Source organism: Gorilla gorilla, chromosome 10 (genome assembly GCF_029281585.2).
Source record: "Gorilla gorilla gorilla isolate KB3781 chromosome 10, NHGRI_mGorGor1-v2.1_pri, whole genome shotgun sequence".
NCBI lineage: Eukaryota > Metazoa > Chordata > Mammalia > Primates > Hominidae > Gorilla > Gorilla gorilla.
The window spans coordinates 61,678,599-61,694,327 of NC_073234.2; the positions used below are offsets into that span (position 1 = coordinate 61,678,599).

General features: G+C 34.7%; 1 protein-coding gene across 3 annotated transcripts in view; it reads left to right on the forward strand.

Moving 5' to 3' along the window:
* Positions 1-15,729, forward strand: part of ABCD2 (ATP binding cassette subfamily D member 2) — a 74,880-nt gene that overhangs the window by 22,163 nt on the left and 36,988 nt on the right. For all 3 annotated transcript variants that reach the window (XM_019037827.4, XM_055356944.2, XM_055356946.2), the window contains exon 7: positions 13,394-13,539. In XM_019037827.4, the coding sequence (XP_018893372.1) occupies positions 13,394-13,539 (146 nt within the window). The remainder of the gene's footprint in view (positions 1-13,393; positions 13,540-15,729) is intronic.

The following is a 15,729-nucleotide window of genomic DNA, read 5'->3' on the forward strand; positions in this document are numbered from 1 at the left end:
CCTAATCTCCTGATAAGTTTCTGTCTTCATCCATGAAAACCCCTAAACCCACCCTTTTACTTGTTTATTTTGTTCACCTGCTAACAAAATTTTATAGTATGCTAACAATCATCAAAATAATAAATTGGAATATTTAGTGGGAGTTGGGGGTAGAGAGAGAGTGGGAGAGAAGCAACAGAGGAAGGGAGGGAAGGAAGAAAGACAGATGATAATAGATATTTGCTGACAAAATATATTTTGCTCAGAGTAAAATCTTGCTTTCTTTTGTACTAGTTTTTAAAAATAATACTCTAGAAGATCATTTGCATACATCACATTACAGTTGGGCCTCTGTATCTGCAGCTTCCACAACCTTGGATTCAACTCACCATGAATAAAAAATATTTTTAAAATAAACACTAAAAACAACAACATAACCATAAAAAATCATACAAACAAGAAACCAATGCATAGTATTTGTATTGTGTTAGGTATTACAAGTAATCTAAAGATGATTTAAAGTATATAGGGGGATGTGTGTCGGTTATATGCAAATACTGTGGCCATTTTATATAAAGGCATCTGTGGATTTTGGTGTTTTCTGGGGTCCTGGAACCAGTTCCACCCTGGGCACCAACCCATCATGTAATTCTAACACGTATGCTCTTACTACCTACGCTTCCTTGGCAGAAATATCTTGAAAAAGAAATTTTAATCGTAATTTTCTTACTATTCAAACTTACTATGCAGGCCCAAATACTAAGGCCCACAAGATCTGACATAGATTCAGGCTTCCCACAATGGTGTACAAAAAGGTAACTTGTATAAACTTCTGCCCATCCATGACTTTGGAGTCTGAGAAACAAAAGGTTCAGAAAGTGAAAGAAGGATTATATATAAGTATAGAATTAAATCTGATCAAATACTTTTTTTAAAGAAAGAAAAAGAAAAAAAGGGAGAAATAGCTGGAGTATTGTGTTTCATGTCAGAGAGATAATTTTTTTTCATTTAGTCTTTTTAAGATAGACAATAATTAGCATATAATCCTATTATGATGTTTATGTATCATTTAGTTATAAATAAAAACATTCAACTAACGGAAATAAAAACCAGAAATAAGTGCCTCAAGAAAGGCAAGAAATGCTATGGATGTTCAAAATGAGGAAAAAATAGAACAGTGTGTCATTTGACCTGAGTTTTGAAAGTAACTCAGGATTTGAACAGTTGCCATGGATTGCATCAGTTTCTCCAATTTCTAAATAGGTAAGAAATACCACAGATTCAAGTAAGCAGAGGTTTTTGTTTTTTGGACACTTCTGGATAGCATAATGTTCTTTCCTACTCTCCTCTAACACACGATGCTGAGAAAAGAAAGCATTTCTTAGACTCATCCCCACTCATAAGAAGTCATCAGTACATACTGGAAATGATAGTGCTCATCCTCTCGGTCCTTACTCGTTGCTGCACTGTTTCTTTTAGCTGAAGTTCTTTGATTTAATTTTTTAAGGTTTTTTAGTAATTTGGATGTTTGCCATTTTCCCAGTCTCTAGCTAAGGAGCTCAATCTGCTCTCTATAAGTAAGTGACACAAATTTATATGTTAAATTACTTCTCAAAAAGCATAATAAAAGATGACGGTAGCTTGCTTCCACAACACTCATTATTTTTTGTTTCCTGTTTTCAGAAGATATTCTGAAATTATGAGTAACATTTTACTTATCAGCTCAATATTTGTTTATTTCTAACTATTAACTACTACTTCATTCACAGGGTTGTGTGCACAAGTACCATGTTACTTAATCTCCTAGATTAAATATAAATACTACTTAATAAATAAAGTTATGAATCACATTTTAAAATTAAATGCAACATAAAAGTCTTAAATTTGATTGTAAGCAGGAATGGTAACATCACTAATTAGATTGTACAGGAAATTAAATATAGATAATAACTTTATTTCTATCTTGTTATGCATGAATAATACATATTAATTATGTTCTGTATAAGTTATGCTAAATAGAGTATGTTTAAGTAATTAAATTGAATTTCAAAGGGACTACAGACTTTACTTAGTGTTATATGGAATTTCAAAGCCACAGTTAGACTATACCAAGTCTTTGAATACAAATCTTCTGTACTCACTGCCTCTCATTTTCAGATTAATAAGGTTATCACATTTAAGCACCTTATATGAAAAAAATCCTACTGTTTTTGATCTTAAATATTTTCTCAGATAATCATAACACAGTCTGTATTACTTTCCCAACTTTCTGAGGAATAACAAAATATCATTCTTTATAATTTGTCTTCACTTTTCAAAAATATCTGTATCTTCAACTATCTTCTTTTTTCTTTTTCTTTTTTTGAAACCGAGTGTCACTCTGTCACCCAGGCTGGAGTGCAGTGGCACAATCTTGGCTCACTGCAGCCTCTGCCTCCTGGGTTCACCATGGTACCACCATGCACGGCTAATTTTTTATTATTTGTATTGACAGGGTTTTCCTACCTTGCCAGGGCTAATCTTGAACTCCTGGCCTCAAGTGATTATCCCACCTCAGCTTCCCAAGTAACTGGGATTACAGGCGCCCACCACCAAACCCAGAGAATTTTTGTATTTTTAGTAGAGTCGGGGTTTCATCACGTTGGCCAGGCCGGTCTCGAACTCCTGGCCTCAAGTGATCCATCCACCTTGGCCTCCCAAAGTGCTGGGATTAAACGCGTGAGCCACTCTACCTGGCCATTGTATTCTTCAACTGTTTTTCTAAGGAAGAAGAGCTTATGACATGAAATCTCAGCCTTTACAAGTACTAGTATATTTATGTTTTCTTTGGTATCTTTAACTGATATCTATATTTTCTTTGATGGCATTTCCACTTCTTCCTTTTAGTGATATAGTGTGTGTGTTTTAAAAAAATTATATGCATTAAAATTGATTTTATCCTGAGAATGTTGTGACCTCTTGAGATAACTGATGGGTCCTAGGCATCCTGAACCAGGATTGAGCATCTCTAGGGTATTGTTATTTTTTTGTAATTAACAATATGTCAAAGAATTAGTGTGTGCTGGTCACAACTCTACATATATAAGTTTCTTATTTTTCTGTATGACAACCTATAAAGTTGGTATTAGTATCCCTATTTTGTAAGAAAACTTAAAGAGGTTTAAGTCCTCCAGTGGATAAATGCTGGAGCTAGAATTTGAACTCAGATGTGCCTTACCCTAAAGTCATTTTGCCTTATTGGTATCAACAGGGGTATGTGTATGAAAAATTACTACTCTTTATCCTGACCTTGCAAGTATCACCAGCTAAGGTTGTTTTCTTGGTGTGCTGATCTGTACTAATATCAAGCTGTGGTTTGGAGGCAGAGGTCCTCATAATCCTCGATGTACAGGGCAATTAAGTCAATTTTAACATACATTTTAGCATAGGTACTTGGCCATCATTCAGATATGTTAAGGTGAAGGAAGCTATATTCTCATATGAAAGTGAAATTTTTAAAAATGTATTGGTGTTCAATTCATTTTCAAATTAAATTATATTCTCTACTCTTTCCTATTCTTCTAAAATTCATTTCTCCATAAAATTTTAAAGAATTTTTCAAAAATAGTCCCTTAATTTTAAATCAGAACTCTTGTTGAGATATGAAACAAGCAAACCTTAATTTTCAGGATGCATTATGGCATAAAAAGATCATGACTTACCCTTTATGTCATCAAAAGAAGAGATTGTCTCTTGCAACAGTGAAGACAGTGTTTTATTTCAGAAGTTCTGCAGAAAGGGCTTGAAGGACGATAATACCAACATTGGCACAACTGCCCTGTGCAATAAGAAGTACTTGCACCAAATAAGCTTTATGGATATTTTAAAATATGAAGTTCTGGGCTGGGCCTGGTGGCTCATGACTGTAATCCCAGCACTTTAGGAGGCTGAGGTTGGATAATCACTTGAGGCCAGGAGTTTAAGGTTAGCCCTGGCAACATAGGGGGACCCTGTCAATACAAATAACAAAAAAGTAGCTGGATATGGTGGTACTTGCCTGTAGTCCCAGCTACTTAAGAGACTGAGGTGGGAGGGCTGCTTGAGTCTGGGAAGTTGAAGCTGCAGTGAGCCATGATTGCACCACTGCACTCTGGCCTGGGCAACAGAGTGAGATGCTATCTCAAAAGAATAAAAATAAAAATAAACCAAAAAAATAAAAGCTGTGAAGTTCCATTTTCTATTGTTTCTATATGAATGACTTCCAAATCTAAGATTTCTTCTTTGTAGGGATCAGGGAACTCTGTGTTATATATCAACATTGTTTAACCCACACATATAAAACCAGATGATGGCTATTAACTAGAAAGCATATGAGATCAGGTCAGAAGAACTGATTTGCCTCTTTTCTCCATGGAGGACAGAAAGGGTGCTGTTAAAGTATTCTCAGTGAGATCCTTGCTTTTTTTCTTTTTATCCAAGATCTCGGATTTTAAAAATGAGGATGTGGTCTGGAAAATGATCTAAGCAAGAATCTGGGGTATGCTGTTTTAAATATCTTAATCTCAATTTTCCTATAGGTCTCTAGCTTTTGGACCTGTCAATTCTTAATGAATATCTAGCTGCCAAAAGGCAAACACGGTGCACCTCTTGAGGACAAGGAGTGTGTTTATTTAAGAAAGAGGCAGACTAGCAGGCCACTGCCTGAGTGGAATATGGGTCTATAAAAGCCACTGGAATAAAGGAGGAATGTGATGTGGCTTAATCCAGAGCTCCTCACAGAACTCTATACCTATGTACTGTGCCAATGTGTATGTAGTTTACATATCTGTTGTCCTGCTGCCCTCAAAGCAAAGAAATCTGGCTTCGGGAGTAGGGGTTGTACTGGAACAGACTTTGCCGTTGTTGAGTCACTGTTGAACAAACGTTTATAGATTAAAAGCTAGAAAAGGCAACCACATGTCTCTGTACAGCACTGGTAGGATCCTAGTAAATATATTGTAATTGTGCAATAAATATCTGATAAGTGATTGAATGAATGAATGAACATCTCCACAAATTTGGTTTCTACTGCCAAGTCAATCTGGTACCTTACACTAATTATGAGCAATCTATTTATTTTGCTGCTTGCAGTAGGTATGTTACAAAATTCTCTTTATGACGGGGATAAATATCTGTCATTTAACATGTCCTTTTTTAGAAAATTATTTTAACCACAAGGAAGGCTTAGTAGCATTGCTGTAGCAAATTGACTTCTATTCCTTGCTTTCTGACTGTTAGACTTACAGCCAAGTAATCTTTGTATAAATATCTTTGGGCAGTCAGTTGACAGAAACTGAAGTTGTACATTTTAGTTCCTCCTGTGCAGTAGTTGGTACAGTTCAGTTTTTTTAAATCTCTTTTAAAGAGATCTATAAATGTAAACACAATTTTCTATAGCTTTCTATGGCTTGGAAGAATTCTAAAGATACCTTTTAAAATCTTTAACTTTTCTAAGGGCTCATTTATAAAAGTAATAATTAAAAAAACTCCCTTCTCACTCAAAAGTTTTTCTCATTTTATGAGTACTATTACATTAAACCATATGGAACTGCAATTTTTATAGGTCAAATATCAGCAATTTAAATGGTAATCTGATATAATGATAAATACTCTTAAAGTTGACTTTTAGAGAAATTTGCATTTTTAACAGCTTAGCAATACTTTAATTCTCCCACTAATAATATATTTATTTATTTACTTATTGAGACAGTGTCTCACTCTATTGCCCAGGCTGGAGTGCAGTGACAGAATCTTGGCTCACTGCAACCTCTGTCTCCAGGGTTCAAGAGATTCTTGTGCCTCAGCCTCCCAAGTAGCTGGGATTACAGGTGTGTGCCACCACACCTGGCTAATTTTTGCATTTTTAGTAGAGATGGGGTTTCACCATGTTGAGCAGGCTGGTCTCAAACTTCTGACCTCAGGTGATTCACCCAGCTTGGCCTCCCAAAGTACGGGGATTACAGACGTGAGCCACTGCACCTGACCTAATATTATTTTTATTACTTAGAAATAAACCTTATCCCTGCTCTTAAGAGGCTATTCTCATCTCTGTTTTGGAATCTAGAAATATCTTATCCAAAAGATATAATTTCAGTAATAGTAAATATCTGTTTTCACTTGAATATTTCTTCTTATTATCACACATTTTTTAAGAATACTATAAATGACTCAAATCTAGTTCTTTCTATGCATGAAAAACCCTGATGCCATGATTGGTTCCAGCATGTATAGTTATATGAATTATTGATAGCTAAATTTTATGCCTTTCAGATTGCTAACTTCTTATTGCTACGACAATACAGCAGTACTTAGTGGTACATTATTCTTAAACTTAACACATCTCATGCCTTAAATACAGTTAACATTGCTGCAAAATTTTTATCAATATTGTTCCAATTAAATTTTATATGATTACTTTAAAAATTTGTTTTCTATGCATATAGGTCTTTCACGTTACACTTTTTTTTCTCCTCTGGATTTGAATTGGTTTTTTGCTCTCAATTTAGGAAATATTTAGAATTTGGTGTCATTCAGAAGCTCCAAGCACATAGGTACAGCTAACACTTCTCAATGCTTTCCTGTTCTTTCTAGCTTTGTCTTAGAGAATAATAAAAAAGTAACTCTAACAAACATCAATACATTTTACCAAAAAAAAAAAATCACTGTCAGATTACTTAGATGTTAATGCAGAAAAGTGGGAATATAATGCAAAGTATAAAAGCACCTTGAGACATTAGTAACAAAACTATAAAAAGCCATAATCATGGGGAATGAATTTTATCTCAAATAATTTTACTATTATAATTGAATTTTAACTATATATACATTTGAAAGAATTGTAGATTCCCAAGAAAAAACAATTATTATAATTATTATAATTGTTTAAATAAGGATTATTTGTTAAATGATCTGTGACACCTATGGATTTATTTTGCTATCTTTTCCATAACATATAGAGATGATTCTGGGTTTTACTTATAGAAAGTAAATTAAAACTAGTTAATGTTTCTTTTTTGATAGCTACTAATTAAGAGCAATCTGACCATTTCTTTTGTTGCTTATGTTAGATATGTTGCATGATCTCCTTTATAATGAGCCAGAGCAAGTGAGCCAGTAACATTCTAACATGGTAATTGATCTATCTGAAATATTTAGAAGATTATCTGAATAGGTCTATGTATCTAGAAAGGAAAGTTTAGTAAAGGGTACTTTGAGTGCTTATCTATTATGTATAACTTTGGTAGGACTACAGAAACTTGAACTGACTCAAAATGTTAAATTCCAGAACTTTGATCTGGAAAGAGAATCACATGCAAACTAATTATATAAACATTGGCTATAGGGTCCTCCATTTCCTTGTGCTTTCAAATTGAGTAAATGTCATCCCGAATTTTCTTGACACAGTCTTTCCAGAGAATTCAGTGGTGGCTTTAACATTATAATAATATTTTTAAATCATTATTTTAATAAAAACCTAAGTGGCGTTAGTTGCTATGTACATCAAACATATATAGAATGTGTTATTTTTACCATTTCACATGATCATAAAACAATAATTGACAAAAAATTGAACTTTAATAAAGCAATATTTGATTAGTCCTCAATAAATATATAAGCTTATGAATACTTTTATACATATTCATCAACATTCTCATTCACATCAGTTTTCAAAGTGAGCAATTTTTATACATCGTTACATCATTTAAATAACAATAGCTCAGATAGGGCTGGGTGCGATGGCTCACGCCTGTAATCCCAGCACTTTGGGAGACCGAGGTGGGCGGAACACGAGGTCAGGAGATCAAGACCATCCTGGCTAACACGGTAAAACCCCGTCTCTACTAAAAATACAAAAAATTAGCCAGGCGTGGGGAAAGGCGCCTGTAGTCCCAGCTACTTGGGAGGCTGACAAGAGAACGGCGAGAACCCGGGAGGTGGAGCTTGCAGTGAGCCACCGAGATTGAGCCACTGCACTCCAGCCTGGGCAACAGAGCAAGACTCTAGCTCAAAAAAAAAAAAAAAAAAACCTCAGATACTCAGATAGCAAATAAGGTGGGCACATTTGCAGTTCTTTTAGCATTATATTATGACTTGGTATTTTATTGAAATCTTGTCCTGATTAAATTTTTTAAAAGGTAGCTAATTTTTTTTTCTTTTTTTTTGTTTTGGTTTGATTTTTTTAATTACAGGAGTATATATTTAAGATATTATTAGGCTTTTATAAATTCAATCAGAAATTAAGCATTGCAAAACCATAATTTAATTATTTTGCTTTGCCTTATAATTAAAATCCCTTATGAGAAAAATGTCCATATCTGTTCATTAAAGAAAATTGTCTGATTTCAAAAGGCCTAAGGAAATTAAAAATAGTATTAAACTAGACTTTTGAAGAAATTACACAGTTTTGCTTCTCCAAATTCCTGTTACAAAGAAAACACTTGGCATCCTGGGACATTTTGATACTTTCGAGGCCCCATAAATTGCTCCAGTAAACTATTAATACATGGTGTTCCAAGTATTTTTTTAAAATGCTTCTAGGTGAACGAGGTATTCTCATGAGTACTTAACAGAATATAATCTAAAATCTACGTATCTAGGTACTTAATTCTTAATCATGTCAAGAACAATAAAAATTTACTATGGAATAAAAACCACCAGTCTCTTGTCTGGCTAAATAGAAATCTTTTTTATTCATTCTTTTTTAAGATGTTACATTTTTGCTTAAGTAGAGAGCATAAGCATAAGTAGAAATGGACTTCTTTGTCTTCATAATGTCATTTATTGTCTACCATGTGTCTGTACTATAATAAGTGATCTGAGTACATTGCTTCACTTAGCTTCATAAAAACCCACTGCTTCATTTAGTACTCATAACAAATGAAATCATTAAAATAAGTTATTTTACAAATGAGGTACCTCTAGCTTGGAATTTGAATGATATTACAATGATTCCCCAGAATCATTTCTCCAAAACCATTTATCACAATCATGATTTTATAGTGCCTGCCTTTTCTGAAATATAGATATAAAACCAAATTTCATCATCAAATATTGCCAATTAATCAAGTTTTCTGGTAGAATCCTGTAGAAACACTTGTGAAATGAATGCACTGATGTATTTTTATCACTGTGGTCTCAGTTGTGTATTGTGTCATGGCTACTCTTTGGACCTAATTACATAGGGGTTTTATGCTACGGGGGGAGAACATCTGTGCTTCCGATTTATATTAAATTGGAGCTGATGTCACCTTGGAAGGCAGTAAAAGAACTCTCTCCTGAGATTCTATGTTATTTCTTCTTCTGAGTAGTCTCAGAGTATCTAATTAAAACTGCTCATTGGCTCTGATGACTAATTTCTATTTTATGCTATTATTATTTGATATTAATTTAAGATAATGTCATATTGTATGAGTGCTTACAACAATCTACACAAACAAATAACTATGTGTCCTTTTTTTTAATATAGTTAGACTGGAGAGGGAAAAATAAAGAACAGGGCAGGAGGGAAAACCTTAGAGAGAGATACGATACAAGAAATGTGACCAGAAATGGTATAGCCACTTCAGAAAAACAGTCTGGCAATTTCTCTAAAAATTATATGCTTCAGTATTTTCATTCTTTGGCATATATCCATTATTCATAACACAAAAAAGTGAAAACAACTAAAATATCCATCAACTGATGAGTGGATTAATCAAATATGGCCTATAGTGAAATATTATTCAGCCAAAAAAAGGAACTGTTACATGCTACAGCATGGATGAACCTGAAAACATTATACTAATGGAAAGAAGGCAATCGCAAAGGACCGCACACTGTATGGTTCCATATGTTTGAGATGTCCACAACAGGCAAATCCATGGAGACAGAAAGTAGATTAATTGTTTCCAGGGGTTGAGAGGAAGGAGGAATAGGAAATGCCTGCTATTGGGTATGAGATTTTTTTCTGGAGTGAAGAAAATGATCTGGAATTAGTCGTGATGTTCACATAACCTTGCGAATACACTAAAAACCACTGAATTGTGTGCTTTAAAAGGGTGAATTTTATGATATGTGAACCATATCTCAATTTAAAAACATGACCAGGACGGGCGCGGTGGCTCACACCTGTAATCCCAGTACTTTGGAAGGCCGAGGCGGGAGGATCACGAGGTTAAGAGATCAAGGCCATCCTGGCTAACATGGTGAAACCCCGTCTCTACTAAAAATACAAAAAATTAGCCAGGCGTGGTGGCGGGCGCCTGTAGTCCCAGCTACTCGGGAGGCTGAGGCAGGAGAATGGCGTGAACCCGGGAGGCGGAGCTTGCAGTGAGCCGAGATGGCGCCACTGCACTCCAGCCTAGGCGACAGAGCGAGACTCCGTCTCAAAAAAAAAAAAAAAAAAAACCCCAGACCAAAGATTCCTTATATTTGTAATAATTTCATTGCAAAGTCTTCTTATATGAACATACACATGTACAAGTAAAATATAAACATTTTGAATTCAAATAATAATTAAATATATTATAAAATAAGCTTGTGCTGTCTATCCTTCAACCTAATGGCTTGTGTACCATGGGAAAATAGGTAGATAATTCATCCACAAAACACATTTTGTATTTGAAAACCTCTCCTTCTCTTTCGTTCTCTCTCCAGGCATACACACACAATATACACCTTGTATTTTTTAATCAAGTTGCAGTAATCATACATCTTTACCCCTAATTAATTTAGGGTATATTTTCAAAGAACAGGGATATTCTCTTAGGTAACTACAGTATACTTATCAAATTCAGGAAATCTGACATTTATATATTAGTATCTAAAATACAGTCCATATTTAAATTTCAGCAATTGTCATAACACTGTACTTTATAGAGCAACTTGTTTTTCCCAATCCATTGTCATGCACTGCACTTATTTGCCATGTCTATTTATTATGGTTTCTTTTATTCGAAAGAGTTTCTCAGCATTTCTTTATTTTATATGACATTGATATTTTTAAAGAATGCAAGACTCTTGCTTTTTTTTTTTAAGAGAACACCTCAATTTGGGTTTGTCTGATAGTTTCTCCGTGATGTGATTCAGGTTATAAACTTTTTACAGAAATACTACTTGTATTAGTTTCTAAGGGCTACAAATTGCCAAACACTTGGCGGTTTGAACAACAGAAATTTATTTTCTCGCATTCCTGAACACCTGAAGTCAAAGTATTGGCAATCCACGCCCTCTGAAGGCTCTTGGGGAGAATTATTTCCTGCCTCTTTTCCAGCTTCTGGTGGTGCCAAGCATTCCTTCGTTTGTGGCGGCAATAACTCCCATCTCTGTCTCCTTCTTCACGTGGCTTTCTTTTCTTTCCTGTGTTTCTTCTCATTTGATAAGAGCATTTATTGGATTTAGGACTCATCTGGTTAATCCAGGATGATCTCATCTCAAGAACCTTAATTAAATCTGCAAAGACTCTGTTCCTAAATAAGGTTTCATTTACAGATATGGGGGGGTCTGGATTAAGATGGATCTTTTTGGGTCCACAATTGAATTTATTGCATTACTGAAATGATGTTGTATGCTTCTGAAAGGATAATATTAGCATGTTTGTATCTTTCTTCCACACAGTGGAAGCATGTTTGTATCTTTCTTCTTCCACAGTGAGAACCCTTGCTCCTAACATTACCAAACCATTTACTTACGTAACCAATCCTACAATATACATAAAATAGTTTCAGAATTGCTACCCCTATATCATTAGCAAAAATAAACTTGCAAGTAAAGTTTAAAATTTCCACCTGATTCTTTCTGTCTTTGACTGAAATTATATAGCCAAGTTCAAAAATTACATGGATTAATTCATCCCCACCTCCATCCCCTTCGCTGTGTGGTTACTTTATCCTTTGGACATACTGTTCAGTTAAATTGTTTCTATTTGTATTCAATTTTAAGGTTTCTTCCTTCATTCTTGTTGGTTTAATTTTATTTATTTATTGAATAGTAACACTTTGAGGGATTCCAAAAGTAAAAACTTTATTAATAGAAAGGATACTTAGGCCTTTTCCTGCCTATCCATTCCACCTTGTTCCTCCCACCTCCTGTAGCTAACCAACTTCACTAGTTTCAGGTTTACTCTTCCTGTGTTTCCTTTTTTAAATATAAATGGGTATGTCTATATTTCATTTTGCTTTCTTTTTACATAGAAGTGGTTCTCAACCGGGAAGATTTTGTCCCCCAGGGACATTTGGCATTATCTGGAGACAATTATTTTTGTTCACTACAGGAAGGGGTGCTGCTGACATCTAGTGGGTAGACATCAGGCATAATGCTAAACATCCTACTGTACACAGGGTAGCCCTCGACAACAAAGAATTATCTGGTTCAATAAGCCAAAGTGCCGTTGTTGAGAAACCCTGCTGTAAGTCTACTTTTGCGTTTTGCTTTTCAACTTAGCAATATATCATGGAAATCACTCTATATCAGTTTATAGAGGTCTTCCTCATCCTTTTATTACAGCTGCATAGTGGATGTACTATAGTTTATTCTGTCTTCTTCGTATGGGTATTTACGTTGTATTTCAGTATTTTGCTATTACAAATAAGCTGTAATGAATAACCTCATGCATCTTTTTTTGTATTTTTAGAAGTATATTTTCAGAGTGAATTCCCAGAAGGAGGTCAAAGGGCAAATGCTCTGTCAGTTTGCCAAATCCCCTCTGTAAGAGTTGTACCATTCTGCATTTTCACTGTAGTGTGAGAACATTCCTTTACCCATAGGCCTGCCAGTGGAGTGAGTTACCAAGTTGTTGAATTTTTGCCAATCTGATTAGTAAGAAACTCAATGTAGTTTTAATTTGTGTTTTTCTTACTATGAATTAAATTTTTTCGTTTTGTTTGTTCACATTGCTGGGTCGAAACCCAAATTGTATAATATGTCACCCAAATAATTATAGATGAATTACAGAAGCAATCTTTATCAAATACAGTGAAACAAAGTATATACAGTATTTCCCTGCTGAAAATGTTAAATGTGGCTGGGTTCTATGGCTCACAACTGTAATCCCAGTGCTTTGGAAGGCCAAGTTAGGAGGAATCACTTGAGGCAGGTGTTTGAGACTAGCCTGGGAAAACATATCAAGACCCTGTCTCTACAAAATATAAAATAAAATAGAATTTTTTAGAAAAAGAAAATGTCAGATGATTTCTTGGAGAAGCTTTTCTTGTGTCCATGAGTCAGTAAGTTTTTATGTAAACATAACGGTATTGTTTAGCAGTGCCTGAGGGAGAAGTACTCATCGCCAGGTAACAAATATCATCCTGGAAATGTAGTGTTTAAAGTCTTCACTGATGTTTTCAGACTACCAAGATGTCACACTGAGTAAGTTATCATGACTTTCCACTAGGATTCTTGTGTGCTTGGTGTTTTACAGGCCATATATGTCTCTTGGAAGTCTTCGGGATCAAGTCATTTACCCTGATTCAGTGGATGATATGCATGATAAAGGTTATACAGACCAAGATCTGGAACGTATCCTACACAATGTCCATCTCTATCACATAGTTCAAAGAGAAGGAGGTAAAGTCTATCATTCTTTTTTAATGCATTTAACTTCACTTTTAAAAAGTAAGCTTGGGTATATATTTAGTCTGTGGTTTAATTTGAATGTATGCTATAATCGGAAATAAGCACATAAGTGTAAAGATGGAGTTTTATTGCTGTTCCATTATTTACATTTCTTTTTCTGCTTGTATTGTGTTTAATGCAACACACTTTTTATTAAGTCTCCATGTCAGTGCAGCTAACATTTAAAAACAGTTTTTTTCTTTTATATTCAAATGTACAAAGTCCCTGAGGCCATTGTCAGTCTAGATGTATGTAAAGTCTATGACAGAAATATTTGCCTTACAAGCTCTCAGCTCACATTAAATTAAATAATTTGAGAAGTAGATACCACAGAACTTCTTTTTTTGTTTTCAGACCCACAATCTGACCAGTATATTTTTTTGCTCTCAAGCAGCACACAGGTAATTAAAGTTAGAAACTTCTGTATTGTGGTTTTTCAGCATAAAACATTTTTGAAAGAGTATAAATAACATTTGTACATATAAGCTTAAAATAGAATTATTGTCTAATAATACTCTTTCTATGTTTAGTGATACTTTCAAATAATTTAATAATAATAATCACACTTTAACTAGATAAGTCAGGCAAGAGAAAGAAATAAAGGGCATTCACATAGGAAGAGAGGAAGTCAAACTATCCCTGCATGCAGACACATGATTCTATATCTAGAAAACCCCATAGTCTCAGCTCAAAGCTCCTTCAGCTGATAAACAACTTCAGCAAAGTTGCAGTATACAAAATCAACATACAAAAATCACTAACGTTGCTATACACAAACAACAGCCAAGTGAACAGCCGAATCAGGAAGGCAATCCCCTTCACAATTGCCACAAAAAGAATGAAATACCTAGGAATACAGCTAACCAGGAAGGTGAAAGATCTCTACAATGGGAATTACAAAACACTGCTCAAAGAAATCAGAGAAGACACAAATGGAAAACCATCCCATGTTCATGGATAGGAAGAATCAATATCATTAAAATGGCTATGTTGCCCAAAGCAATTTACATATTCAATGCTATTCCTATCAAACTACCAATGACATTCTTCACAGAACTAGGAAAAAAACTATTTTAAAATTTATTTGGAACCAAGAAAGAGCCTGAATAGCCAAGGTAATCCTAAGCAAAAGGAACAAAGCTGGAGGCATCATGCTGCCCCACTTCAAACTATACTACAAGTCTACAGTAACCAAAACAGCATAGTGCTGTTACAAAAACAGGCACAGAGACCAATGAAACAGAATGGAGAGCACAGAAATAAGGCCGCACATCTACAACCATCTAATCTTCAACAAAGCTGACAAAAACAAGCAATGGGGAAAAGACTCCCTATTCAATAAATGGTGCTGTGATAACTGGCTGGCCATATGCAGAAGACTGAAGCTGGACCCCTTCTTTATACCATATACAAAAATCAACACAAGATGGATTAGAGACTTAAATGTAAAACCCCAAACTATAAAAACCCTGGAAGACAACCTAGGCAAAACTATCCTGGACATGGAAACAGACAAAGACTTCATGACAAAGATACCAAAAGCAATCACAATGAAAGCGAAAATTGACAAGTGAGATCTAATTAAATTTAAGAGCTTCTGCACAGCAAAAGAAACTATCAACAGAGTAAACAGACAACCTACACAATGGGAGAAAATATTTGCAAATTATGCATCTGAGAAAGGTCTAATATCTAGCAACTATAAGGTACTTAAACAAATTTACAAGGGAAAAACAAACAACACCATTACAAAGTGGGAAAAGGACATGAACAGACACTTCTCAAAAGAAGACATACATGCAGCCAACAAACATATGAAAAAAGCTCAATATCACTGATCACTAGAGAAATACACATCAAAACCACAATGAGGTACCATCTCACACCAGTCAAAATGACTATTAATAAAAAGTCAAAAAATAACAGATATTGAGAAGGTTGTGGGAAAAAGAGAACACTTATACACTGTTGGTGGGAGTGTAAATCAGTTCAACCACAGTGTGGCAATTCCTCAAAGAGCTAAAAACAGGACTACCATTTCACCCAACAATCTCATTACTGGGTTTATACTCAGAGGAATATAAAATCATCTACCACAAAGACACATGCACACAAATGTTCATCACAGCACTATTCACAATA